Source organism: Anser brachyrhynchus, assembly GCF_964034855.1.
Source record: "Anser brachyrhynchus genome assembly, chromosome: 20".
NCBI classification, from domain to species: Eukaryota; Metazoa; Chordata; class Aves; order Anseriformes; family Anatidae; genus Anser; species Anser brachyrhynchus.
The window spans coordinates 3,261,544-3,289,507 of NC_137713.1; the positions used below are offsets into that span (position 1 = coordinate 3,261,544).

General features: G+C 62.3%; 3 protein-coding genes across 3 annotated transcripts in view; 2 read left to right on the forward strand and 1 right to left on the reverse strand.

The window, feature by feature from the left end:
* Positions 1 to 788: 788 nt before the first annotated feature.
* Positions 789 to 12,351, reverse strand: LOC308180900 (uncharacterized protein; the record flags this gene model as incomplete). Its single annotated transcript, XM_080563325.1, has 3 exons — positions 789 to 10,318; positions 11,546 to 11,743; positions 12,303 to 12,351. The coding sequence occupies 3 exons, from the start codon at positions 12,349 to 12,351 to the stop codon at positions 9,630 to 9,632; spliced, it is 936 nt and encodes a 311-aa protein (XP_080419451.1). The 3' UTR covers positions 789 to 9,629.
* TBX2 (T-box transcription factor 2) lies at positions 12,239 to 22,881 on the forward strand. Its single transcript, XM_080563019.1, has 7 exons — positions 12,239 to 13,238; positions 13,950 to 14,217; positions 16,616 to 16,762; positions 17,893 to 17,969; positions 18,081 to 18,250; positions 19,756 to 20,366; positions 21,255 to 22,881. Exons 1-7 carry the CDS (start codon positions 12,874 to 12,876, stop codon positions 21,699 to 21,701), a joined length of 2,085 nt encoding a protein of 694 aa, XP_080419145.1. The 5' UTR covers positions 12,239 to 12,873; the 3' UTR covers positions 21,702 to 22,881.
* Positions 22,882 to 23,699: 818 nt separating this feature from the next.
* Positions 23,700 to 27,964, forward strand: part of TBX4 (T-box transcription factor 4) — a 56,966-nt gene continuing 52,701 nt past the window's right edge. The window contains exon 1 of the mRNA XM_080563021.1: positions 23,700 to 26,703. The gene's annotated coding sequence lies outside the window, so the exon portion shown is untranslated. The remainder of the gene's footprint in view (positions 26,704 to 27,964) is intronic.

The following is a 27,964-nucleotide window of genomic DNA, read 5'->3' on the forward strand; positions in this document are numbered from 1 at the left end:
CAGTCAGGCCTTTCTCAAGCAAAAAACTTCCTTGGGATGAAATCAGAGGAGAGTTTGCCCATAAGAACTTGCAGCTCCAGCCCACTGGCTATATCTGTGCTCGCAGGCTCCGCTGTAATGCTATGTTTCTTTTATGTCTGTAAAATAATGGATTGAAGTAAGTGCTTTAGGGTAGGGCTGGCATTGTGAACAAATGGAACCACAGGGTCAAGTCAGTCCACACCAGTTAGGGTTTTTAACACAGTTCAAGCCAAGGTCAGCTCCAAAAGTTCAAACAAAATCCAGATTAACACATACAGAAGGGATTGTGTTGTCACCGTGATTCTTGTTTCCTTTCAGCCTTTCCAAAGAGCAGCCGTAAGGGATGGAGAACTTCTAAAGGCAGGCGACTGCTGTTCTTCCTCTCGCTGCTGCCTCGAACAGCTTGGTCGCGGGTTCTTTGTGAACACACAAAGTAGGATAGCGCATAATGTGGAGTGGTGTCATTGGAAATGTATTTGTTGTTGGCAGGCATTAAATCACTTTTTATAAGTGCTGCAATACGGCCATGTGGAAATTCCCAGTCTGCAAGAAGCTCCTTTGAATCAGGATGTTTTGTTTAAAGGGGAGGGGGGGGGAACCCTACAAACTGGGGCTGTACCAAAATATTTTCAGTCTGGTTCATTGAAAAGAATGTCCTAAATTCCCCGCTGTCGATAGCCCTGTAGCCAAATTGTTAAGAAATCCTTGAGCTTAAGGAAAAAAAAAAAAGTGAGACAAAAAAAAAAAAAAAAGGCAGAGCACTGCAGTGAGGTGGCTAATTTAACTTTAATTTGATACTTTCACAGATGACCCAGCAGAATAACCGAGTTCCAGCTCTTTGGTGAGCCAGTGAAAGCCAAGTGTGTTGCAACAATAACTCTGTAGGCTCCGATTCGACGTTCCCAAGGTGTTCGCAGTGCTGGACACACACGTGTGGGCCTGACGCTGCCCCAGCTCGTGTGCCAGGCTCAGGCAGCCACTCAAAGCCCCCTTGAGCTGGCACCAAGAGCTTCCTGGGCCTGACACCTGCCCTGCACGCCCCCGGGCACCAGGAGCTTGTCTGGGAGCTGTGTGGGGCCTGGGAGCCAGGGCCTTGCTGCACCCTCGGGGTTTGGCTCCTGGGAGTGGGATTGGGGCCCCCGGGCAGCACCCAGGAGCAGCCGGGGATGGGGAAAGCTGTGGCCTGAGGAAGGTTTGCCCCCGACTCCGATTTAACCAGGTTTTCAACCCCCCTGGACCCGCTCCAAAGCCCAGTCGGAGCAAAACGCCGCAAGAGGCTCGTGGTCCTCGCAGGGTTTCGGCCGAGTGTCTCGCGTTGTGGGGGAAATAATCCAGGTGAGCTTCTGAAATGCCGAAGTTTCAAAGGGCGCAGCTGGCAGGCCGTCACAGGCAGCGCAGCAAGAATGCTGTGCCATGATATAAAACACTGTCTCGAAAAGAGCCCAAAAGACATGCGGGACTCGCAGGGTTTTAAACTGTTTCCAGTAGTAGTAAGCAGCGGCCTCCTGCTGAGTTCAAAAGGCAAAACGTCTCATTTAAAGCGGGGCGGACTGTATATCACTCTGTGCATAAAGTGGAGCTCTTCTATTAAAAGTTGAGTTCAGATTTCATGAATTAACATGAAATATTGCTTTCTTATTCTACCCTGGTTTCTGTAATAAACACACGCATGTAGCGCGCTTCAGTTCAGGGGAATGTTTGGCCGCTTGGAAACAAGTGGGAAGTCGGAGGTTCTCCAAACGCCGCTGCTTGGAGTTGGGGCTCAGTCGAGGACCAGAGGGGTCGGGAGCTTCCAGGTGCTTCTGCCCTGCGTGTGGGAGCAGGGACCCACACCATGTCCCCTCCGTCCCCACACCGTGTCCCCTCCTCTGCCTCAGACCCTGCCCAAATCTCGCTGGCAACGAGGCCGCGCGAAGGCCAGCGCGGGGAGGCAGCCGGGGCAGGGCAGGGAGCCTGCAGGAGGATTTTGCTGCTTGGAGCAGCTGTGAAACCTCCCCGCCCTCCCCAAGTATGGGGATAAACGTGTAGTGCTTTCATGGGGCTTCATTAGGGTATTTTTGTTGGTGTTTTTTTTTTTTTGAGGATCCAAGCTGTGTCCGCGCTGCGTCTCTGCATTTCTTTTCTCGCTTCTTTGCCTTGGCTTGTTACTGTGCAGGGTAGGAAAGTTTGCGCCATTTCCTGTTGTCTTTCCCTTATGCTCCTGAGATATTGTAAAAATGTTCGGTATCCTCCAGTAGGTTGTAATCACTTCACCCTAATGTTTCACAGCTGCTAAGTGTAACTTTAAACCCGGCCATTTGGATGCTTACAATTAGCGAGTCAATGGAGCTAAGATCGCGTCTTTGTGATTGCAAAAAAAAAAAAAAAGAAAGAAAGAAAATGAAGCTTTTTTTAAATTTGAGTTTAAATTGGACAAAATGGGAACTAAAGTTGTGGAGATGAGGCTTTTTCTTTAACGCAGTAAGTGATTAGTGGCTTATGTGCTAGGAAAAAATAATTGAATCCACTGCTTGGCCTGCCTCACAGATGAAAAAGGCACCAGGACGAGCATGTGTCTGCAGCAGCAGAGCCTCTGTCCCTGCAACTGCACCAGCCCCTCTCGGCGCTTGCTGCTCCTCTTCTGCACGGCCAGCTCCGGTGAGGACAGACCCAGCAGGACACAGGGGGCTTCACAGCGGCCGTCGCGTGTCCCTGCATGAAGGCTGTGCCTCTGGACATGGTCTGGCACAGCCCTTGGGCTGCCTGGCCCTGGCTGGGCTTCCCCTGGCTTTTGCCCTTCCGCGTGCTGGCTGGCAGCAGCGTCCCCGCAGCCGGAGGAATTAGGAAGCCGAGGTGTTGCATTCCTGCGGCGCTGCCAGCGCGGGGGCCAGGGGGACGCCCGCCCGGCTCTGCCAGAAAACGCTGCCGACTGCACGAACCGGGCACGGGTCCGCTGAATCGGGCTGCGGGGGCAAAGGGCAGAGCTGCAGGTGGAGGTGGGGGTGGCTCGGCCTCTGCCTGGCCCCATGCTGCCCACCCGTCCCATGGGGCTGCCCCGTGCCCAGGGGGTGCAGCGCAGCGAGCGCCGCGTGCGTGCGTGTGTGCGTGCGAGTACAGGGCCGCGGGGCCCTTGCTGGTGGCCAGGTTTTATGCAGAGCTGTTTGTAAACACGTCCTAAGCCTTTTATAAAACAGCACAGGGTCAATTTAATCTCATGCTGTTCCTTAACGTTAATTGAACACAAGTGTAAACCGAGGCTCGTACCGAGGCGTCCTCATCTCCTGGCCCAACGGGGTAAAACCTCCTTTGGCCGATAGCGCTGCTTGTGTTCCTGCTTAGGGCTCTCTCCTCGCGCACGTTTCCAGAGCAGGTTTCAATTACCAGAAATGCCTTTACCCTGCTGAAAGCAAAGGGCGCGTTGTAACGGGGAGGTGAGTCACGAGCCGCAGGGCCGCAGCGTGACGGTGGCAGGGCCGGTGTCCGCCCGTCCCACGCGGTGTTGGGGCACCGGGAGACCCAGGCCTCCGACCGTGGTACTGGGTCCGGTTCCAGTTTTCACAAATTCTGGGGAGTTTGGGTCTGGGATATTGGTTGTTTCTGTCACTCAGGGAAGACGAGGCCTGGGCAAGGGGCAGGATCCTTTAGGAGCCGGGCATCCCATCACGCTGTGCCTGTGCGCTGGTGCTTGTCCCACCAACGGCCACCCTGTCCCCTGCTGGACTCAGGTGTCATCTGAACCTGTGCATCTGTCGGTGAGCTCCTAGCTGAATTTTTGCCTTTGTTGCTGGAATTTCTGCTGCAGGAAATTACAGCAAAGCACAGACAGCCCTGTGCAGGTTGCAGGTAGGTCACCGACATGGGTGTCATCAGCCAGCCATCCCCGTCCCTGTCCCCATCCCCTCGTCCTCCTCCCAACGCCTCCCCGGGCTGGGCACAGCACAGTGGGGCCACAGCTGCCCCCAGCCCTCCCTCCACGCCCGGCCCCGCCACCTGACCATAAATACTAATTAATAGCAAAGCCCTGGTCTAGATCAAGGGGAAGGCTCTGAATTTTCTTGGGAACTTCACTGTCTGAAAGGTATCTTAAATATTCCCTAGCACTCAGCCTATCAGTAGGTCAATTATACGGTGAGCAGTCATACGAAGTTAATTTCTAATTTAATACAATGTTAAAAGGTTGTCAGGTTAAAATCTAATCTATAAACAAGACATGAAACGTCTTTTTAAAATGAGTGTCATGAGCCGGTCCTGGCTCAAACCACAGGCTGCTGCTTCTTTTATAGGATGTAATTACTTCCCAGTGAGTATTTACAATATTATTATAGGACCGTAATAAAAGGTCGGTGCCAGCCGTGTCCCGGTGCCAGCCGAGCACCGCTCCCGCTCCCCCCTGCCCGCACGCGGCCGCCGCTGCTGCTGCAGCCCTTATCTGGGGAGGTGAGAAGTGCCGGCGTGTGCGGCCCCGTGCCACGATAAGCGGGATGGGGGACACAGGGCTCGTGCTTTTACTCCAGTATCGGGGATGGAGACGCCCGTGGTGTGTCCCCGCACCCGCAACGTGTCACCCAGCCCTGCGAAGCGCCGCACCGGGCAGTGCTGGGGGTGCTGGCTGAGCGCGTTCATTCGGGAGAGGACTTTGGCAAGGGCTCGCCACGGGCTGAAGGTTACAGGCCGTGCTCGGCCCAGCAGCTCCGTTCAAGCAGAAAACCAGAGGCAGCACCTGCAGCCCCAGGCCGACCCTCGGCGTCCCCTCCCTGCCTTTTGCCGTGTCCCCACGTCCCCACGGCCATGGAGGGAGCAGCAGGGCACGGGGAGGAGGCCGGGGGCTCCCCTGCCTCTCCTCCAGCCCCAGGGCGCCCGTCTGGCTGCCACCTCTCAGGGGGCATCGAGGTTTGCTCCCCTCGCTGTCGGAAGGGGCAAGTCCAGCAGCTGTGTGGCAGCGGTGAGATGTCCCACCCGTGGGGCCGTCAGAACCATGATGTTCCTGCGTAAATGTTTCAGACTGACAGGGAGTCGTGGTGTTTGTGGGAGCCGTGCAGGATCAGGGCTGCCCTTGCCTGTCCCAGCCGAACATCGCCAGGCACCAGCCCTGCCGTAGGTCATGCAGTGAAATCATGTGGGATTTTTTTTTTTTTTTTCAGTAGAGATCTCACTGGCTCCAAAGGTTTGGATCAGACCGGGACATGCCCGAGCTTCCACCTACACCCATAAAGCCTCACGAGGTGTATTTTTTTAAGGAAGACCAAGATTTTGATGGGAGCAAGTGATGTCCGCAGCGAGGCTATGTGGGGTAACGCAGTGCCAGTGCTGAAATGGGGATGGGGAGCTGCGGATGCGCTGCTTGGTCTGGGCCCCTGCGGGTGCAAGGCAGGGCCAGGACACTGCGCAGCGCTTGTTTTCATCCGCGTGCTTTCGGGTAAATTCTGCTGCGCTTCGTAATTGAGAAAAGCTGTTGACGAACATCTGCGCAGGCACTGTCCGCTCTCATCCGCTCACCGACTTCGTTAGTGCCTGCGCTGCCCTTTGATGTCTGTGAGTCACCGGCCTGGCCTGGCCGCCCCGCAGACGCTGCCCCGCTGCCGGTGGGTGGGTGGTGGGCAGCAGCCGGCCCCGTGCGTGCGAACGGAAACATCCCCTGGGGCCAGGGAGGTGGCCTCTGCTGCTGTGCTTTGCGCAGGTTTTGGAGACGGTGGCTCAGGTGCTCTGCCCTCGCAGGGCCGGTGATGCCCGGGTCCAAAGGAGAAGGAGCCGGGCAGGGGGGCACTGGGTGGGGGGCACCGGGCAGGGGGTGACTGGCAGCAGCCTGTGGCCAGGGAGTGCAATCCGTGGCCTTAATCCCGCCGTGTCCTGCACGCTCTCAAATCCCCTTCACTTCAATGAGCGCTTGTAGTGTCAGGCCTGCGCCGGGCGAGACGGCGCGCGGGGCCGGCGGGGAGGATTTGCTCAAGAGGCACTGTTTTTAAGGTGAGATTTGAAGGATGGAAGACAGATGGCAACTGGAGAGGACAAACGGATCAAGTGAAGGGTTTGTTTTCAGCGTGGAGGGGAAAACACAGGAGGGAATTACCGCCGGCTACAAAATGGGGGCTATTAATACCTGCAGTGTCTCGAGCCCTGCGCGGGGATGCTCAGGGCGCGCCGGGCGGGGGCGGCCCCGGCCCCCTTGCAGCACAGGAGTGGGGTTTTTCTGTGGAGATGACTTGATCCCTGCGTAGCGCCGAGTGTACCCAGACAAAGCTGGGAGAGGGGTTATTAGCCGGCCGGCGGCCCCGCCATTGTGTCCACTATCTTTTCTTCCCTTTCAGCTTCCCTCCCCGTGGCCCAGGTCTCAAAGCCCTTGTGTCAAGAGATTAGTGACCTGCGCGAAGGGCAATTGCCTGCTTTGTGCCGGCAGCCCGGCGTCGGGGCAGTTATTTACTTGTTATTTGGGGCTGCCTCCGTTTAGGTATCCTTGGAAAACACGTCTGGAGAGCAGGCTGCCGGCGCCGCACGGCGCACGTGGGCGAGGAGCTGGGAGAGGAGCCGGGCCTGGGGCTCACCGTGTGCCCCTACCAAGCCCCCCGCAGGGTGCGGGACAGCCCCTCGACACCCCAGCACCTACAGAGAAGGGGGAAAAAGCTGGGGGTGGGAGACACGAGGGGTGGCTCGGCTGTTTCAATGTGCAGGCTTGTTTTAAAATTAAAATCTGGGCAGCACCCAGATTAAAATCTGCGGAGCACCTCGGCACAGGGCGTTGCACTGCCGCCGTGTCCCTGACGGAGCGGCCCAGGGCAGTGCTGCTTTTTTGAGGAAATGTGAATAAAAACGATGAGAGATGGTTTCCATGCGGGGCTGGGTCTCTGTCAGATGTGTCTGTGATTGAACACCAGTGAAAGGGACAGGTGCAGCGAGCACTGAGAGAGCTTTATTCCTGGCCATGGCCAGCACATTATTTATTTTGGCTGCCTTTATTTTCTCAGCAGAGAATTGCACTCTCCTACAAACACAAGACACTGAATTCTGCAATCCTAAAAGTCAAAACTAGAAAAACAAAAAAAAAAAATCTCATGTGACAGGAGAGCAGCAGCGTCAGCTCCCGGTGCAGTTTTGATTTCAGATACGTTCCCAACTCCCGTCTGAAGCCCGGGACGCCGGCCCTGCTTAGCCCTGCACACCCAGCAGCATTCACCTTGCCCTGCCTTTGATGCCGTAAATTTTGCCGAACTCCTCGCCCCACACAGCAACCCCGGCAAGGGGATGGGGCCAGCTGGGAGTGTGACCCCCGTTGGGGCTGGGGCTTCTCCCTGCGGGGCCGGCACCCCCCGCTTCAGAAGAGCAGGAACTGGGGGGGGAGAAACCTGGGGCAGGATCCAGCCGGGACCCCCCCCCCCTGCCCTCGGGGCCCCCTTTTTCTGTTGGCAGCGGCCCCCGGAGCTGCTCCTGCTCTGCCCCCTTTGCAAATCGCTGCTTGGTGCTCGGGGCCGTGTCCCCCCCGGTCCGGGCCGCGCCGTCGGAGGGCCAGCACAGGGCCCAGCGCAGGGCCCCGACGTGGGCGAGCCGCGGCTGTCGGGGGGCTCGCTGGCTCCCTCCCCGCTGTGCCCGCCGCCATCCAGGTCAGACTGCTCAACGGTCCCAAATCCTCACTTTTAATCCCGCAAAGGAAGGGGGCGGGAGCCGTAACAGCATTATTTGATCAAATAACGTCGTTCGCTAATCTCTTTTATTTAAGAGATGAACCGGCCACGCAGCGCCGCGGTGCCTCCTCCCGCCCCCCCCTCCCGGGACCGGTTTCTCTCGGGAAACCCGGCTGAAAACCGGGGCCCCGGCACCCCCGAACGGCGACGCCGCCCCTCGGGGCTCCGGGGCTCCGCGCTGCCCTGGGACCGGAGCGCGCCCCGTCGGGGCCGAGCCGCCGTCACGCGTGGCGGGGGGGGCGGGGGGGGGGGGGGCTCGGATCTGGCCGCCGCTCGCCCCCGGCCCCATCCCATTACGGCGATGAGGCGGCGGTAATGCCATTAGCCCGGGGATTACGCGCCCGCGCCGGGATGTGACACACTTTCTCAAATGGAAGTTTTTTAAACAGAGGGATTTGCATGATCCCCCCCAACACACCACCCCGCCCGCCCCGTCCGCGCTGCCGCCCGCCCCCCGCGGTGCCAGCTCGGGTTTCACGCCGCGGGGACCCCCCCCCCCCCGCGGGCCCGGCCCGTCACCCTACAAGGGAACGGGATCGGGGCGGGCGAGGCGCCGGGCCTCGACGGGGGGAGCCGGGCAGCCCCGACGGGGGGAGCCGGGCAGCCCCGGGGTGCGGGGCCGGGCGGGGGTCACGCCGCCCCCTCGCAGGGAGGGAGCTCCGCAATTAAAAAATAAAATCAAACGAGCGGCGGGGCTCGGCTCACAGCAGCGCGGAGGTAACGAGGGCGGGGGGGCCGCGGAAGATGCGCCCCCCACCCCCAGCCCACCGTGGGCCGCCCGGCCGGGCCGGGGTCACTCGCCGCCCGCCCTGACAAGCGGGCTGGGAAATGTGTTTATAAGTGGTTCAAACTCTGGATAAACTTCAGCGGCGTTTGTGTCTGCGTCTCCCCGCGTGTTGTTATTTTCCAGAAATCTGGATTACTGGAAATATTTTCTTTAAAGCGGGAGAGAAATCTAAACAGTCTGGGGGCAAAGGGGGGATTCGGGGGGGGGGGGGGCGGCCCGGGGGCTGCCGGGGCTCCGCGGGTTTCCCCTCGCACCGGGGCCGGTGTGGGATAAAACCCCACCGGGAGGGGCCCGGTTACTGCCCGGGATGTGCCGGGCACCGGCCCCTCCCCGACCCACCTGCAGGGCCGCCGCCCCCCGACGGGCACCTGAGCGGGGTGGGGGCCTCTCCCCGCCATCCCCGGGGTTTTTCCTTCCCAGGTGGAGCCGGGGAGGCGCGGCCGAGCAGGGAGTGGGGCCGGGGCAGCTCCGGGGCTCCGGGCCGCCTCTCGCCCCCTCCCCGCTTCCCCCGGCCCTGCTCCCCGCGGCCTCTGTCGGGGTGCAAGAGGGGTGCGTGGGAGCTGGGGGGGACCCGGGGCCGCTGTGTCCCGGGGGTGCCGGCCCCCGACGGCACGTCCGCGGCTGGGGCCAAGGGCCCCCCCGGGGCCGGGGGGTGCAGCTCCCACCCCGCACCTGCGGAGCTGCTCCGGCCCGCCCGGGCGGAGGCGTCGAGTGGCCGCAGGTGTGTCCGAGGGGAGCGCCCAGCCCTGCCATCTGCATCGGGAAGGGGGCCCCGACGGCTCGCCCTGGGCACGGGGAGACGGCTTCGTCCCGGGCCGGGCCCCCCTCCCGCGCAGCCCCGTCGGGGGGAGCGAGCCCCGGGGCGCGGGGCCGCGGCGGAGCCGGGAGGAGGGGAAGGCGGAGGCCCGGCTGCTTGTGAGAATTGTTATTTTTCATCAATCACCCGCAATTTGTGTAAGTGCCCCGGACAGGACACCAGCCGTCCTGCTGGCTGGGGTCACGGAGACAACACAGCGATGGAGAAGAGCAAATTGCATTTGCTCACCAGCTCACAGATCCAAATTACGGCCCTCGCATGGCGCGGGGAAGGGAGCGAAAGGTCCATGTGACATGAGGGAAATATGAAGGACTTTGACAGGTCTTAAACGGCCTGGCGCCAAGGCCTAAGTCTACCGGCTAAAAATAGAAAAGGGATGATGAGTGGAGATGGGCAGAGATGAAAGGGAAGAGCGAGCGGGGCCGCGGCGGCGCGGGTGGGGCGCGGGGGCGGCCGGGCCTGGCCGATCCCCCCGAGCTGAGCCTGGCCCGTCCCGTTCCGTCCCGTCCCCCCGGGGCGTCCCGGCCGCCGCTGCCCCGGCCCGGGGAGCGCTCGGCGGCGGAGAGCCGGGCAGGGCAGGGCAGGAGGCCGCGGCTCTCCTTCCCCAGGGCCGCTCATTGCCGAGGCCGCGCTGGGTTTTGCCCGGCCGCATCGCGCCGCCCGCCCCGTCCATGGGCGCAGGCTCCTGGGGTCGCTTTCGCGTCCGTCGGGGCCGGGGAAACGGTGCCCGGCTCTCCTCAGCCCCCACCCCGCTGTCCCCCCGACGGGCGCGGCACAGAGGGTCGGGGAGACGAGGCTGCTCTGCATCGGTTTTTATTCTGCAGGCGAGGGCGTTTGCGGCGTTACAGCGGTGCGGGGGGCGGCGGCCGGGGGCGGCAGGCCCTGTGCCGGCGGAGAGGCGACGTTTCCTGGCGGGGTCGCGGCTGCAGGCAGGGCCCGGTGGGCTGCGCCCCGCCGTTCCCCTCGGAGGTGGCCGCGGGTCGCCGTCGGGGCCGCGGGAGAGTTGCCCCCGGCGTGGGGCAATGCGAGGCTCCGGGGTCGCTTTGCGAGGGGGAAGGAAAACACAACAAAACAAAACAAACAAACAAAACGGGGGGGGGGGGGGGGGGTAGAGGGGAGTAGGAAGAAAAAAAGCCCGAGCAAGCCCCATTTTTGCCAAGGCTGCTGTCAGCACATTTCCGCGGTGGCGAGGAAGCAAAGTCCAAAGCAGGTCTAAATTTCAAACCCCGCTCGCCACCTCGCCCTGTTCAATGGTCAGCGGGACCCCCCCGGCCCCACCGCCCCTCACGGCGGCCGGGACCGGCACGGGCAGCCCCGGAGCGGCCGCGCTGTGGCCGCCCCGTCGGGGGCCGGGCGGCGAAGATGAACCTGCGGCGGGGGGAGCGGCCCCGGGGACAGCCGGGGCTCTGCTCGGGGCTCTCGGCGACGCAGGGAGGGCAGCGACCAGGGCTTGCTGTCAGCAGGATGAGCCTTCGTGGGGGCAGAAAGAGGGGAGAGGAGGCGGCGGGGACGGGGTACCCGGGGGTCCGCGCGTCCCACCCTGCGCGGGGAGCAGCGCAGCGCGGCCCCGAGGGGACAGCGGCCGCCGGAGCAGGACGGGGGCAGCTTCGGCCGCGCCTCGCTGCGCGTCCGCGGAGCGGTGGGGCCGGGGGGGGGCGGGCCGGGGGGCAGAGGAGGGGGCCCGCCTCCGCTCCCCCCGTCCCGTCTGGCCGCAGAGCAGGCGGCGGGGGCAGGAGCCTTGTAAGGCACGCAGGGCGCTTTTTGAAGATTTGGGGGTAAATATGAAGTGACAAGAGACGGGTCTTTATTGTGAGGGCTCAGCCGCCTGGCGCCAGGGCCCTCTTCAGCCACCGCAGCCCTCAGTTAATCAGCGCAGATCTCCAAACGGACCTCTCCGCGGGGACACCCACCGCGCCCGCCGCCCCCCCGGGCCCCGGCGCGGCGGGACCGGCCCTAATCCCTCTGCAAACAGCCCCGGCATTTCCCCCTCCGCCTTATCTGCCTCCCCCCGCCCGGGTAAACAGCCCCTCCGGCCGGCCAGAGCAGCGCCAGCCCCGGGGGCCGCGGCCCCGACGGCTGGGGCGGCCCCGGGGGCCCGGCCTCCCGCTGCCCGCCCGGCTCCTCGCGGGGCGCCCCGACGGCGGGGTCCGCGCCCCGTCCGTGCGCTCAGGGCTCCTGGCGGGACCCCCCCACACGCACCCGTCCGTCGGGGCGGGGGGCGAGGGGGGGAGCGGGGGCGAGGGCAGGGCGCGAGTGTCCGCCACTCACCCGCGCTGGAGCTCGCCGCTCGGGCCTCGCCGCCTGCAGCTCTCCCACGGCCCGGCCGCGCCGACGGGGCCGCGCTCCCGGCGGCCTCCCCCGAGCCCGGGCCGCCCCGTCGGCGGGGCGCGGAGCGGGGCGGGCCCCACCTTGATCCTCTTTCCAGGATCTGTCGTAAGACGGCAGCCGCCGAGCTCCGGCCCCCCCCTCAACCCCCCCCCCCCCCCCCCAACCCGCCGCCCCCGCCCACCCCCCTCCGCCCCCCGCCCGGGGCTGCGCGGCCGCGGAAAGCTGCGGGGCGGCCCCCGGCTCCCCCCGGCCCCCCCCTCCCGGCCTCGCTCCGCGCTCCGCCGCGGTGGCTCCGCGCTGTCCCCGCACCGGCGGCCGCCGCTCCCCGGCCGCGGCGCAGCCAGGGCTGACCCGGTATGCGGAAAGGAGCCGGGGGTGGGATTTCGAGCACTTTTCTCTGTCATTGGTTAATATTTTATTCTGTTGACATGTTTTCTTACTGCCGATGCTTCCGACACCTTCTTCTTTTTTTTTTTTCCTTTCTTTTTTTTTTTTCCCTTCTTCCCGTCCTCCCTCCCTCCCTCCTCGCCCCCCCCCCCACCCCCCCCCGCGCCCGGAGCTTGGCCGGAGCTGTCAAAACCACGCCTATGCAGATCCACAATTGGTCTGAAACGCGTAAAATCAGCAATCAAGGGGGCTTGGCTCATTAGCGGGCGGATCAGAGCAGGAAGGACATGTGAGATAGTCACAGTTTTACAGAGATCACGACAAGATCTAACCGTTTCCACCCGGGCTCCTTGAGCCATGAGCAGCCCTCGCCCGAGCGCCGGCCGCGGGGCGCGCAGCGGTGCCGGGGCGCAGGCCGGGCCCGCGGGGGTGTGAGGGCAGCGCGGCCGCCCCTGCCCGCGCCCCCGCCCCGCTCTCGGTGCCGGTTCAGCGCCGGGAAGGACTTCGCCGGGAGGGCTTTTTGCCCTCGCTCGCTCTCCCTCGCTGCGACAACAACAACAAAAAATAAGGACCTACTGTCTCCCCTCCGCAGACCGGGAGTCCCAGGAGCCGGGAACTGCCTCTCGCTTTTTTTTTCTTCTTCTTCTTCTTTTTTTTTTTTTTTTTTTTTTTCCCAGATCTAGTTCCGCTGTTTTTCGACTTTTTTTTTTTGTGTGCGCTTTTTATTTTTGTTGTTGATTTTTCCTTCCTCTTCCAGAGACTCGAGCGAGTTCGCTGGGCAGGAGAGACAAAAAAATACTACTACTAATAATAACAATAATACACACACACGTTTTTGTAAAGGGAATCCCTCTTTTTCTCCTGGATTTGTGGATGCACCGATGAGAGATCCAGCCTTCCCAGGGACTGCCATGGCTTACCACCCCTTCCACGCACCCCGGCCGGCCGACTTCCCCATGTCCGCCTTCCTCGCAGCCGCCCAGCCTTCCTTTTTCCCCGCTCTGGCTCTGCCTCCGGCGGCGCTGGCTAAGCCCATGCCGGACCCCGGGCTGGCCGGGGCGGCCGAGGCCGGGCTGCACGTCTCGGCCCTGGGACACCACCACCAGGCAGCCCATCTGCGCTCGCTCAAGAGCCTGGAGCCCGAGGAGGAGGTAGAGGACGACCCCAAAGTGACGCTGGAAGCCAAAGAGCTTTGGGACCAGTTTCACAAGCTGGGCACCGAGATGGTGATCACCAAGTCGGGAAGGTAAGAGCCGGCCCCGCGCAGCCCCGCGCAACCCGCCCGCACCTGCGGGGCTGCGCAGCGCCCTCGCCCCCCGGCCCCAGCCCTTCCCCGCCGCTCGCCCAGCTCGCCCCGGGGAATTCACCCCGGGCGACAGTCGATGGGGTTTCGATGCCGGCAGTTTTCGGAGGTATTTAACCCCCCCCGCCAGCTATCCCCCCCCCAGCCCCCCCAGTTATTACTTTTTAAAGCGCGGTCCCAAATGAAATTAGTGCGCGCTAATTGAGCGCCCGCAATCCCCCGCTGCATTTGTTTACGCCGCTCTCGGCGGCTCCTCGCCGCCCGCAGCTTTTCCTGCCCCTGCCAAACTTTCCCCGCCGCCGGGGTCGGCCCCGGCCCCGCTGCCGGCCCCGGAGGAGGCAGAGGAGGGCAGCGAGAAGGGGCTCGGTCCGGGGATCCCCTTGGGCTCTGCCCTCTATTTCTTGGAAGGGGATTTGGAGTTTTTTCCCCTCTTTCTGCTCCTATGGGCGCAGCCGAACGGGGTGAGAAGGAGCAGGGCCTGCCGGCCGTGCCAAAAGCTGGGAAGCCCCGGGGCGAGCTGAAGAAACCCCCCCGTGGTTTCGGAGGGGCCGGGCGGTGCGGGGCTGCCGGGCCGGGCCGGGGGCCGCGGCCGTCGGGGGTCGCGCACCGGGCGGGAGGGCGCCGCGCCCTGCACCGCTGTGCGTCTCTCCGCAGGAGGATGTTCCCCCCGTTCAAGGTGCGGGTGAGCGGCCTGGACAAGAAGGCCAAGTACATTTTGCTCATGGATATAGTTGCGGCCGACGACTGCCGGTACAAGTTCCACAACTCCCGCTGGATGGTGGCCGGCAAGGCCGACCCGGAGATGCCCAAGCGCATGTACATCCACCCCGACAGCCCGGCCACCGGCGAGCAGTGGATGGCCAAGCCCGTCGCCTTTCACAAGCTCAAGCTCACCAACAACATCTCGGACAAGCACGGCTTTGTAAGTGTGGCCGCGGGGACGAGCGGAGCCCCCGGGCGCGGACCCCCCGGGCCAGGCGCTGAGCCCGGCCCCGCTGCGCCCGAGGACGGCCGGGGGGAGCCGCGGGGCTTTACCGGCCCCCCCCCCCGGCAAAAGCACGCCCGGGCCCGGGCTGGACGGCGGGGCCTTGCCGGGCCTTGCAGAGGCCGGGCTGTCTCGCAGCCCTCCCCGATCCTTGCTCCCGGCCGCCCCGGCAACGGCTCCCCCCCGGGGGAACGGAGACCGGGCCGCGGGGGGGCTCGGGGTCCCTTGGGCTCTCGCATGCCGCCCCCCGACCCGTCCTGCCGGCTCTGCCCGGCCGCGGGGCTCGGCGGGGAGCAGGAACCGGGGAGGCGCAGCCTGGGGGGCGCGGACGGGGTCGGCCCGGGGGCGGCGAGGGCAGCCCCGACGGGGCGGCAGGGCTGGGGCGTTGCGGCCGGGCAGGTGCAGCCCCGGACGTCCCTGCGGGCCGGGCCGGGCCGAGCCGAGCCGGGCAGAGGGGTGCTGGAGGCGGCGGCACCTGCGCTGGGGTTGCGCGGCCGGGAGCGGAGCCGGAGCCGTTGGCAGCAGCGGCTCCGCACCGGCTGCGTCTGAAAGGCTCCAAACGGGTCTGTTTATTCCCCTATTGATCACATCTGCATCACCTCCCGGAGGGGAAAAACAAAAACAAAAAAAAAAAAAAGAAAAAAAATACATCCAAGCAAACAACAAAAAAAAAAAAGGAGAGGGAGAGAGAAAGAAAGAAAGAAATGGAGGCGTGTTGGCAAGCTGCAGAAAGCAGGAGCAGGGCTGCAGGTCCTGCGTGAAGGCGAAGGGGGAAAAAAATCTCAGCGAACGAGCGAGCTGTCTTAGCGTCTGGGCGAGCGTTTGGGGCGATAAAGGGAAAGTTCCTCGGCCCGTCCTTGTGCTCTGGGGACTGGAGGTCCTGAGGCCTCGGTGCTGCTCTGCCCGCAGCGCCCGGAGCGCGACCAGGTGCGGGGAGCGGCTCCCGAGAAAGTTTTCTCCCCTCTCTCTTATTATTTTTCTTCTTATTTTAAGGCAGGAAACGGTGTGTTTGTTAAATAATACATTGCGAGGCTATTTATAGGCAGCAAGGTAAATCGATAGCGAGGGAGTCTCATAAATAGCATTTTTTTTGTGATACTGGGGAAAAAGTAGTTTGGTTCAGCGTTTTTAACGGTTCGCCTCCTTCAATTAAAGATTTCTGGTACGTGTCGTTGTCCAAAATCCGGAGTGTGTTAAATCTGGGAGATGAGGGTTTAGCCAGTGCCCATCTGGTCAGAGAGGGATGATTATTTTTTTTAAAGGAATGCAGATTTGCACGCCTGAATGAGACTTTTTTTTTTTTTCTTTTCACCATTTTCATGATAAATCCCGTCTAGATTATATCAATATAATAGCGACCCGACAGTTCATCAGCAGGTGATTATTGCTGGGGTTAGAAAAAGGGGGATTTTTTTTTATTGCCTTCTAAAACGAAATGAAGTGATAATTATTTAGGCATTTGGCCGGCGTTATTTGACAATAATTACTCAAGCTTTCGCCGTTCCCCTACCAATTCCGGGCGGTGAGGGCTGCGTGTCAGCCCGACCACAGCAGGTTGGGGAATTATTCCATCGCTCTCGGGCAGGAAAACGTTGCCGGGGCGGGCAGCGAGGGCAGGGGCTCGGGAGCAGCCCCGCTCGCGGCTCGGGGGCTCCGCAAATCCTCAGCGCAACCGCGGTGGGCTCGGGGCGAGCTTTTAACAAAGCCAGAGGGGAGAGAATCGCTTTGGGTGTTGGCGAAGCTTTTCAGACACCTGGTTGGAAAAACAAAACAAAACAAAAATTGTCTGTTTCTCCTGCAGCGTTGCTCTGAGACATGAATTTAACATGGCTCTTGGTGAAACGCTCCTTCCAGGTCGCAGGCGCTGGCAGGGCTTTCTGCTGCGCCCAACTGCAAATCTCGGGTCTTTTTCCTTTCTATTTATTTATTTATTTCGGCGGCGAGGCAGAGGAATTTTTTGAAAAGGACGGAACTATTAAAAGCGCCTAGAAATGTGTCGAAAATTCGCCTCGGGTTTTCAGGGTTGCAATAAACCGGGGAGATGCCCGTAGCTGCTCTCCTGCCGTGCCTTCCCCAAGATGTTGCAGTGCCTGCCTTCCCCGTGACCTCCTTATTTGGGGGCAGATCGTGCGATGACATAAACAAAAAAGAAATCTCCCTCTTTGGCATCCGCCGGCATTCCTTCCTCACGCTGAATTATTACTATTATTTTTTTTTTTCGGGAGAAAAAAAAAAAAAAGGCATTTTTTTAGAGAGGTAGCCTGACTCGCGCGTGGCGGCGATGGGGACCCCGGGGCTGACCGCGGCCGCGGGCTGTGCTCTCTCGCCCCCCCAGACCATCCTGAACTCCATGCACAAGTACCAGCCCCGGTTCCACATCGTGCGGGCCAACGACATCCTCAAGCTGCCCTACAGCACCTTCCGCACCTACGTGTTCCCCGAGACCGACTTCATCGCCGTCACCGCCTACCAGAACGACAAGGTACCGCCGGGCAGCCCCTGCCCTGGCCCTGTCCCTGCCCTGGCCCCGTCCCTGTCCCCCCCCCGTGTCCCCTCCTGGGCTCTTTGTGCGTGCTTCTGCCCAAAGCCGAGGGCTGCTGCAGGAGAGCATCGGGGGGAGAGTGGCCAAAAGGCAGCAACAGGAGGATGGTGATACCCCAAGCCCTCAGAGGAGGAGGCACCCTTCACCCTAATATCGTTATTAGTGCTATTGGTGCTATTATTAATTCCCCCCCCCCGGCCTCTGTCGCACCTTTCCGCACCGCGGGAGCGTTTGCCGCAGGCCCAGGCTGAGGGAGCAGCACCCGGCCTGGGCAACCTCCTGAACAAGGTGCCCTGGGCCCGGCAGGGGCCGAAAAATAGAGCCAGAAAAAGCAATTTTTGTTGTTTTCGTGATTTAGCGAGTGTCGCCCCGCGAGCAGGGGAGGCAAGAGCGCCCCGTGGGGAGCACGGAGCCTCCGCCGGCCCCTCCAAGAGCTGCGTGCGCGCGTGTGTTTTAACCCAAAAGCTGACCCCCACCTCCACCCCTGGCTGCTGATGCTAATTGACAGCTCTGTCTGAGGGTCCTGGTGGGCTTGTTTCCCTCGTAAAGTTTATGGCGAAGAGTCACAATCGATTAAAGAGCACTTTGTCTGCTCGCCCGCCGCTGGCTGCCGGTGGGCTCCGTCGGGCGGTAGCGGCCGGGGGCCCCGTCGGGCGCGGCCGGGGGGCGGCCGGGGCCGGGCAGACATGCATTTTTAAAGCGCCCCTCTCGGGGCCGTATTTCAGAGACATGCATTATTGAGCGCCCTAATGTCGCCGGCCCCAGAAGCCCGTCGCGGAGAGGGATAAGAATAGCTTTTAACCAGCGCAGCGCGGCTCAGTCGCCATCTTCCCTCCGGGGGGCCGTGAAAAATAACTTCCTATCATTAAGACGCTATTAATAATTCAAGCGAAACCTCAGCATCATTTTTAATAAAGCATGCGGTGTGTTAAACCGGGGACGCTGCGCCTTTCGCAGCGAGCCCGGCCCGGCCGCGACCCGGGCTCTCCCCGACGGCCCCGGGGGAGCGGGGCCGGGGTCCCCGGGGGGGCGGGCAGGGCGTCACGCAGCCCCTCTCCGTGTCCCCGCAGATCACCCAGCTGAAAATCGATAACAACCCCTTCGCCAAGGGCTTTCGGGACACGGGCAATGGCCGTCGGGAGAAGAGGTAAGGGGCTCCCCCTCCGCTCCGCGTTCCTCCCCCCCCCCCCCCCCCGGCTCCCCGCACCGCTCCGCACCCGCGGAGGGCCGGGGCTGAGCGCTGCCTCTCTGCCGCCAGGAAGCAGCTCTCGCTGCCGTCCCTGCGGATGTACGAGGAGCCCTGCAAGCCCGACCGCGACGGCGGCGAGTCGGACGCCTCCTCCTGCGAGCCGTCGGCGGTGCGCGACGCCCTGCACTCCCCCGTGGGAGCCCTCCCCAGCCCCCTGCGCCTCAAGGGCAGCGGCAGAGGTAACGCAGCAGCCCCAATCCCCCCCTCTCCAATCCCCCTCTTCAATCCCCTTTCTCCGATCTCCCCTCCCCAGTCCCTCTATCCAACCCCCCCTCAATCCCCGCCGCGCCCTCGGGGCCGAGCCCGCACCCTCTCACCCCCCGACGGCAGGGCCGCGCACCCCGGCGTGGGCAGGGCTGGGGCAGGGGGCAGGCGGGTTCCCCAAACGGCCGCGGCTTTCAGCGAGCCCCTCGCCTGCTCGGGGTTCCCTTTAGGGCACAAGTAGGGGGCTTCCAAGGCGCCCCCCCCCTCGGGGCTGGCAGGTTCCTGCGGGGCGGGAGGCAAACTGCACCCGCAGGGGGAAGGTGAAGATGGGCACGGGGGAGCCGAAGGGTTGAAAGGACAGGGTAGATCCAGCGAGCAAATGCGAATGGCATTTAGGGTTTGCAACATTTTCCTGTTTATACGTTAGTGTAAACAAGAAGGAAAGGCGAGGCAGGCCGTATGCTATATGCAGCTGTCCGGCGCGCCTCGCTGCTGCGTCGCCCTGCCTTTCATGGCTCGCTCAGTGCCCTGCAGGGGAAAAAAAAAAAAGAATTAATACATTTGAAAGGGAAAAAATGTTGTAACTCCAGGGCTTAAAGCTAGTAAATGAAAATAAACCAGCAGTTCCCACGTAGCAGTTTTTAGATGCTGGATTTTGTCTTGCCGCACTATCAATCTGCTGCTCTTTAAACTTTCCACCAACCCAATTCCCTGCAAACCTTCATCAAAACTGCAGCCCCCCCCACCCCTCCCCAAGCTGGTGGGAGGGTTTATTGCACCCCTCTCCTCTTTCAAAGGCTTCCCAGAATATTCACCCCAGCCTGCAGAGCCTCACCTAGCCGGCACCAAAGGCTTTTTTCCATTGAGACGGAGCTGGTCGGGCACGGCGCGAGCGGGGTGCGGTGGCAGGGTGCACCGGGGCCCCGCTCCATGGCGAGCTCTGCTCCCCACGTCCTCCCCATCCCCTCGCCTCTTTTCCCCCTTCCTCCTGAGAGCTCGGTGCCTTTTTTAAATTAAAGCCCTCTTAGTGAAGCCTGCAGTGTACCTCTTTCCTTAAAACTGCCTCCTTAACCTGACTCAACCTGCACATTTGGAATAAATCCACGGAGCGCTGTTGATCAGCTCCATGTAATTAAATATATACAGGACCATTTCCTCCAGCGCTGTCCACCCGCCTGCACTCTCTTCATCTCCCGCTCCACAACCCGCTTTGAGTTTGCAGCTAACGAGAACGATGCCGTAATATATTTTGGTCCTCCATCCAACATGTTTTTCCTGTTTGGCAGAGCAGCAGCACTGCTGTTGTCAATCCCCTTTCCCTGCGGTGACCGTGGCACGAGGGCCTGTTGTTGCCCTCTCGCTTGATGGGGTTCCTCCTGATAATGGCAGCGGGGGCTTTGCCATCTCACCCTAATACAAGGGTGAAAGACCCACTCCCCGTCTCCCTGGGCTGTTCCTAAACCTCTCCGTCCCTTTGCAGAGGAGAAACCAGGGGCCGACAGCGATGCGGAGGTGGAGAAGGCACCTGAGGAGCGGCCGGTGGCCACCAGCCCCGGCGGGGAGGACGCGACGCCCCGCGGCAGCCCGCGGTGCCCGGACGAGCGGAGCAAGGAGAGGCGCAGCCCGGAGAAGGCCAAGGACAACGTGTCCCCCAGGGAAGGCCCCGGCGAGGGCCTGTTCGGCGCGCGGGGCCTGGAGAAGGACAAGGTGGAAGGGCGGAGGAAAGAGCCGGAGCCGGGCAAGAAGGACGCGGAGGGCGGCGGGCTGGGCAAGGAGGCCTTCGCCCCGCTGATGGTGCACACGGACAGCCCCCCGCACCTGAGCGCCGGGCACCTGCAGAGCCTCGCGCTCTCCGGCCTCCACGGGCAGCAGTTCTTCAGCCCCCTGGGCGCGGGGCAGCCCCTCTTCATCCACCCGGGACAGTTCGCCATGGCCCCCGGCGCCTTCTCAGCCATGGGCATGGGACATTTGCTGGCCTCGGTGACCGGTGGGGGCAGCCTGGAGAACGGAGCCCTCTCGTCCGCCCCAGGCACTGCGGGGACGGCCACCCCCTTCCCTTTCCACCTCTCCCAGCACATGCTGGCCTCTCAGGTAAGACTCCCTGTGTCCCTGTCCTGATCCTCGCTGTCCTGCTACGCCCTGGGCCCTCCACGAGTCCTAGAATCCTACAATCCTAGGCTCTCCTCCTGCATCCTTCCCCAAAACTCCCTGAACTGTCTGAGTGCTCTGGGGGCACAGGCCTGGCCAGCATTGCCCCCACTGTGGGGACACACGGGGTGGCCCCAGTGTGGCTCTCATGGGGTCAGGAGCTGTTGGTGCCCCCGGCCTCCCCCATGGCCCCTGCAGGCTGTGGGGACGGGGTGTGACACCCCCTGGGGCCCTGGATGCACTGCCTGGTGTGGCACAGGCAGGACACGGGGGGACACTTGGAATGATGGCCCCAGAGCCGGTCTGAGGAGGAATCCCGATTCTTTTGTGGCTGTCATGGGTTCCACCACAAGCAGGGGCAGTGCTGAGAGCGGCAGCCCTGCCCCGCTGCCCCAGCCTGGCTGTCCCCGTCCAGCAGCCCCCATCGCCCCACCAGCCCCAGAACAGCTCCCGTGACACCCACCCTTGCCTTACCTCTGCCAGCCCCATGGTGAAATACATAGGGACATCTCTGAGCACACCTTACTTATCGGACTGACTGACCAGCGTGTTTAAATGTGGTTAGAGCCCTGCGATGCTGCACAGCCGCGGATGTGGAGCAAGCGGGGGCACGGCCAGGCTCAGCTCTGTATCACTGTAACCCCAATGGCTTTGTGCCCGATGGCACCAACCCCGTTTGGTGCGGAGTGGGTGGTGGACTCCAGCTGAACCCCTCCCTCAGCTGCCCCACCATGTATTTTGGATGACACCGGCTCGCCCCGGCTTTGTCTTGGCTTTCTGGGTGACCGGCACGGCATGGCACAGCTCTCACCCCTCTCCCTCTCTCCGCAGGGAATCCCGATGCCCACCTTCGGCGGACTCTTCCCCTACCCCTACACCTACATGGCCGCAGCAGCGGCAGCCGCCTCGGCCATGCCGGCCACCAGCGCCACAGCCGCCGGGCCGCTCTCCCGCAACCCCTTCCTGGGCAGCAGCCGGCCCCGTCTGCGCTTCAGCCCCTACCAGCTCCCGGTCACCATCCCGCCCAGCACCAACCTGCTCACCACCGGCCTCCCCGCCAGCCTCAACCCCGGCTCCGAGGGCTCCAAGGCGGGCAGCAGCCGGGAATCCAGCCCCCTCCCCGACGTGCCCCTGCACAAAGGGGGCAGCCAGCGCCCCGCCGCCTCCCCCAAGGGCTCCCTGAAGGAATCCCTCAACGAACTGCAGAACATCCAGAGACTGGTGAGCGGGCTGGAGAGCCAGCGGGAGCTGTCGCCCGGCAGGGAGTCCCCCAAGTGACCGACGGGGCGGGCAGCGAGCCCGCCCCCGCGGGGCTGAGAAGCACTGGTATTTTGTACAGCACAGTATAAATATTTATTAAAGAGCAGGGGGTGGGGGCGGCTGGGGCGAGGGGTGCTGGAGCAGAGGGGAAGGAGCCCTGCGGGCGACGCGGCCCCACCACCGAGGAGCCAGGAGCAAGAAAGGGAACGTGGGGCTCACCCACCCCCTAGGGTGAGGGTCTGGGAGTTGCCCCCCCTTCTCCTGTTCGCCCCCCACTCCCCTGAGCTCCCCCGAGAGGGGCACGGGGCGGCTCTGGGGGGGGACGAGCCGATGTGGTGGCACCCGACGGGTGGCAGTGGACGGGGCGAGCCTGTGAGCCCCACGGGAGGAGAGCGGGGCCGAAAGCTCGTCTGTGCAAGGGGGGGGTGGGGGGAGGGAGGAAAAATTGAATCAAAAAAACAGAAATAAGGAAGGAAACACGGGAAAAAAGCCGTCTCGGCAGCCGCCGCGGAGCTGCGCAGTCACCGCCATGCAGAGCTGGTACCGGCCGGGGGGGGAGCCCCGTGGGTACCAGGGCAGATATTTATGAAATAAATGGTAATTTGTGTAAATAAGCTATAAGGATCCCAGAATATGCAAATTGGTATTAATTTATTCAGAGTTGTACATTGGTGTGTACATAATATTTAGAGTTTAACTCATCGCATTTAAGTTTTTTTTTCATTTTACATGAACATATATATTGTAAATGAAAACTATTTAGCTCTTTGTGATTGAAGGAGATATTGGTTTCTTTAACTGTGTTTTAAAATATTGTTTATCCCGCCTGTTCTCTAGGACAATCATGTGCCACCGGTAGAACAATTTTTGGAAAGCAAGAGTTCAATTCTTTAACAGACTTCTGCAAGGAAAAAAAAAAAAAAAAGAAAGAAAAAACTTACGTATCCAAACGTACTAAAAAAAAAATCTCTCTACAGTGCGGGGTATAGAGAATGCAGGAATAAACCTCAGGTTTTTATTTTTCACTCCAGAACAAAAATAAAAAAAGTATAATAAATTTAAATATCACAGGACTGTGCTCTATATTTGTTTTAAAATAAAAAGATACATGATTTGAAACGTGCTGGTTACTCGGGTGTCTGTCTGTTCAGTTTTGATGAATTCTCTCACATCTTTCAATAAAAAAATACTCCGAGAAGCCCTGCCGGCTCCCGCCTCTTTCATTTTCGCCGCTGCGGCGGGAGCGCGCCCAGGCTCGGGACGCCCCGTCGGGGCCGGCACCCTCCGCAGGTGCGGGGTTGGGGGGGGGGGGGGGGGGGACGGGAATGCCCCGACGTGAGCCCGGCCGCCCCAGCGGAAACCTCCGCCAACGGTTGTTGGTTTCAGGAGGGCCGCCCCTTCGAGCCGTGCCCGTCCCGTCCCGTCCCGTCCCGTCCCGTCCCGTCCCGTCCCGTCGCCCCCCGCAGGTGCGGAGCGGGGCCCTGCCGGTACGGGGCGCACGGAGATGGGGCGGGGGGCAGGCAGCGGCACCGTCGGAGGGAGGCGGCACCGGTACCGTCGGGGGGAGCTGCCCCGTGCCGCCGTCGGGGCCGTGCCCGCGGGACGCCGGCCGCTCCCGGAGCCGCTCGGCGGCGTTGCGGGGAGCGAAGGAGGCCGGCCCCGGCAGCCCTTTTCCTCACCAATTACCCTTCTCCCGGGCCGGGGAAGATTTATGGGCCCGGCGGCGGGGCGGGGGCGCGGGCGCGTCCCCGCGGGGTGCGGGCTGCGCAGCGCCGTGCTCAGGGCTCCCTCTGCCGGTGCCGCCGCGCTCCCGCCGCTGCCAGGCCCCGACGGGGCGCGCCGAGACCCCCGGCTCCTTGCCGGGCCCCCCCAGCCCCTAAAAGCGCTCCGGGGCCGGGATCCCCGACGGGGAGAGAGGAACCGGGGCCGCGATCCCCGACGGGGGAAGAGGAGCCGCTGCTCTGGGCTGAGCACCGCGGCCGTTTCCTCCGGCGGGGGGGACACCGGCAGGGCGGGGGCCTCTTGAACACGAGGAGGGAAATGGAGTTACCAAAAATAGGCTCGCAGGGCTATTTCCGAATAAACACATCTCAGGAGGAGCACCAGCTCGACGGGCTCTGCTTTTAGTGACGCAGGGGACGCGGCCGGTGCCTGCGTGTGGCGGTGGGGGGGCTCCCTGGCCCCCCAGCACGCTCCCCACCTCGCTGTGTTCAGGAGGAGCTGCGCTGAGGTGAACGCAGCAGGGAGGTGGTGGAGATTTGGGGGCCTGAAAGGTGTAAACGGTGCTTCCTCCTAGGGCCCTGGGCCCTGGCCTGCTCGTGGGGCATGGGGCTGCTCTTCCCTGGGGGGGGAGAAGTGCTGCCAGCAGAGCGGGACTGGGACGGTGACCCCTGGGGACAAGTGACCTCTGGGCACAGTGACCTCTGGGGAGGTTCCTCAGCTCTGCCCCCAGGTGGGGAGCAGGGCCAGGCCCGCGACAGCCATGGGTGGCTGGGCAGGAGCCGAGGCTAAACCCCGACGTGAGAAGCCCCGTTCCGGCCACTCGCCCAGCGGCTGCCATCAGCCACGTGTGGCGCTGGGGTCGCTGCTGTAGGAGGTGCTGGGAGCCCTGCGGGGGCACACTTGGTGCAGCTAAACCTGGAGGTTTCTGCCCAATTTGGGGGCCCAGTGGCCAAACCCGGGCAGATCTGGCTGCCCAGCTCTGTGCAGCACCACGATCCCTCTGTCGGGGGGCTGTGCACAGGAGCAGGGGCTGGCACCTGAGCAGCGCGCCCAGTGGACACCGCAGCATCTCCCACCTGGGTGCAGGCCCGGCTGTGCTGGCCCCACAATTACCCTGCTGCCACCGTGCTCCCTGGGCACTTTGGGTCACTGCTGAGCGGCAGGAGGGGGCACACCTGCAGCCCTGCCTACTTGGGATGAAAGGGGGGACGTTGCTTTTTGTCCCTGTGGTGTGGGGTTTATAGGGACTGGTCACTTCCATCCCTGAGGGGAAACGCAGCTGGGGCAGCAGGGGAGCCCCCAATTACCCGGGGGGGCCTCCGCTCCACCCCTCAGGACCCCTGCGCACCCGCTGCACCTGGGCAGGGCACGGCCCCGACGGCAGCTGCCGGTCCCACACCTGCCCCAATTTATGGGGCAGCGCCAGGCACCGCCTCTCCTTGTGCTGCTGCTGCTGCTTGTCCTGGCCAGGTCAGTGCTCTGTGGCCGTGCTAGTTTGGCTTCATTTTGGCTCCTCTGGCCCAGTGGCGTGGTTGGGGGGCTGAGCCCTGATGGGGTGGTCTGCCTGCTTGTGCTGCAGGCTGCTTGGGTGTCCCCCCCAGGTCCTCTCCCCAGGTCCTTCCCCCAGCGCTGGTGTCTCAGAGGCCTTGCAGCCCCCTGGGGTGTGGGAAGGATGAAGCTGCCGTCGGGGCTGTTCCTCCTGAGGGGTTCCCAGGGCTGCTTTGATCTGTGTGGGTGCCCGGGGGTTTAGAAACGTTATCAGGGAAAAAAAAAAAGCGGCTGTTTATTGTGCCGCAAAGCTCGTTGCTAGCCGCAGGCACTGTTTGCTCCGTCCCTGCTTTAGGGGCAGGGTGGGAAAGGGGAAAGGGCAGCCTCTCGGTTTATTCCCGTTGTTTACAGCGGCGGGTGATGGCAAGGGAAAGCCGGGCCCCCCACCCCGCAGTGCCCCCCCCCGGGGCCCTTTCCCAGACCTTCCCGGGTGGAGCCCGGCAGCCCCCGGCTCCGCACACCCGACGGGGCGGGACGGGGGCGCCCCCACCCGACACCGCGCCCGGCTCTTTTCCTCCCCTCCCTGCCGTGTCCGCTCCTGGGGGGGGTTGCACGGAGCCGGCCCCGCAGGGAGGCAGAGGGCAGGAGCCGGGCCCGGTTCCCCCCGGTGCCGCCGCCAGGTGGTGCCGTCGCTCCGCGCCGCGGGGCGGCCCCGACGGGGCGGCCGGGCCGGGGGGTGGCCGCGCTGCCCGCCCCGACGCCGCTCCCCGGCTCTGTCCGAGGCCGTGCCCAGGGTCCCAACTTTGCTCCTGCGGCCCCCACCGCGGGCGTGTGTGTTTGTGTGGGGCAGCAAAGGCTGGCTCAGAGGCGTCTAAGTGTGAGCGAGATGCTAGAAGCAGGGATGAGCTCCCTTCTGCTCACTGCTTTTTTTGTTGCCTGGAGTATTGAGGGGTGAAATCGTGCAAGAAAGGCCCTTTCTTTCCTTTCGTTCCCCTGTCTGGCTGGCATCGCTGTGCGCAGTGACCTGAGCGCAGGTACAGCTGTCCTTGGCCTCCCACTGAATTCTGCAAATGGTCCCTGCCTTCAGCCTTGGGCCTGGCGTGCTCTGTAATTCTTAGGAACCGAGATCTAATTAAAATGAGACAGCGCTGTCAGGGGACTGCCTAATTGTCTTTGCCAAATGACCTTGTGGGGATCTTGGCTCGGCTCCCAGCACAAAGGTGTTGTCAGCGCAAAATCCTGTGCGGTTCGGGGGAATCGGCTAAAGACTTTTGGGAAATAATTCCCCAGGCTGGGAAATAACAAGCTGGGGGAGCCGGTGTGATGGTTCCTTTCCTGCTGCCCTCGGCTCAGGGGATGTCAGGGCATGGGGGCACTTTCCTGATGGCTTTAAAAGAGAAATCGTGCTCAGTGGGGATCAATCAGGGTGAATACCAACAGGTGTCTGCGATGCTTCCCTCTGCTCCCTCTAGTGCTAAATACATGCGCTCCCTCACCACGTCAGGGAGGGGGGAAGGTGGTTTGGCCATTAAAAGCCTCAAAAAGTGTCTGAGACCCCCGTGTGCTGGATCCAGCCCTGGGATCACACTCAGTTCCCTGCCAGCAGCCAGGGCTCAGCCTCATGTCGATGGGCCCAGCGCTGTAGAGGACCCAGGCAGCATTGCCCCTTGCCCCCACAGAGCCCCCTGGCCTTGGGGCAGTTTTGGGGGCAGGATCTGGCCTGGTCCCTGGGCAGCAGGGAGAGCCGGTCTCCACGAGAGGGAGCGTTTGCAGGGGTTTTCACCCCAGCTGTATATACAGATACACGTGTGTGAGTATATATATTTATTTTCCTTTCCCAGTTGTTGTTTGCAAGTAGGGAGCTGTCCCTGTGGTCAGGGTGGGCAGCTGGGGTGGCCAGAGCCCCCTGCCTGCATGAAGCCCCCTGTTTCTGTTTTCCTGTGGTGGGGGAGAACTGGGCCAAAACCTCATCTTTCCTGAGAAAATTGTCGTGCTGCTGTGTGCAGCATGTTGGTGACACGGTGGGGAGTCCTGCTCCTTCCCAGGGCAGGCAGCAGGGTGCTGTGCCCATGTCCCACCATGGGGACATCTTCATCCTTCTGACCCATTTGTCAAACTGGGGAGCAAGTCTCTCTTACTGGGGTGGCTGGTCCCCTATTTTGGGACTCCACCAATGCCTGCAATGCCCCCCAGCAAGAGGAAGGGCTGGCTGAGATTTTCCAAGTGACTGCCTTGAAAGATGTGGCCTAAAGTCCCCTTCCTGCGGGTGCAGGATCAGGCCCTGCTTGGCTGCGTGGTTTGCGAGGAAGATGCACAAAGGGCCCGAGCCTCCCTGGGGACCTCTCCCCCCGTCCCTGGAGCCTCCCAGCGCTCAGCCTGCCCTATCTGCAAATTGCAGAGCAGATTATCAGCGAGCACTGCTGAGATTAGAGCCCCGTATTTCTGTCTGCTTCCCCCAGAGCCAGGGAGGCCCGAGCTGAGGCTGGAGCAGACTCTTTGGCACCACGGGGCTGAGTGCTGGGGTAACCTTTTCCTTTTCTGGGAGCTCCTCGAGGAGGGTTCAGACAATTTTCAATTAAGGAAGAGGGTTTAAAAAAAAAAAAAAGAGCAAAGAACACACCACAACATTGGCTGAGTCCATCAGGGCTGTGGGAGGAACGTGAGGCACATCCATGGGATGCTGCGGGCTGAGCCCCACAGGCAGGCAGCGAGGTGCTGCAGGTGGGGTCTGACCGGGGTGCTGTAAATCCACAGTCTGAGACTGAGTGAAAAGCCCAGAAATGGTGGATTTATTGCTCCTTTCGTGAGGTGGGATGCGGAAAAGTCATGAGCTGCTTTGTGGGTGCCCAGCAGAGTGTGTGTTGGCGCAGCCCTTGCAGACCCCAGCACGGTGCAGGGAGCGATGCTTGGCACACCAGCTGGGTATTCCTGAGGGTGTGCTGGGAGTTTATGTTAAGAGGAATGGTGGAGATGTGGCTCTGTGTGCTGGGTTCTCCTGGGCAGAATGCACGCTGGGTTCTCTGAGCAAATGTCAGGCTTTGGGGGTGCGCAGACAAGCAGCAGCTTTGCGG

Coding starts and splice junctions, on each gene's coding strand:
- TBX2 (XM_080563019.1), top strand. CDS start 12,874: ATGAGAGATCCAGCCTTCCCAGGGACTGCCATGGCTTACCACCCCTTC. Junction 17,970..18,080: donor AATGGCCGTCGGGAGAAGAG/GTAAGGGGCTCC, acceptor CTCTGCCGCCAG/GAAGCAGCTCTCGCTGCCGT. Junction 20,367..21,254: donor AGCACATGCTGGCCTCTCAG/GTAAGACTCCCT, acceptor CTCTCTCCGCAG/GGAATCCCGATGCCCACCTT.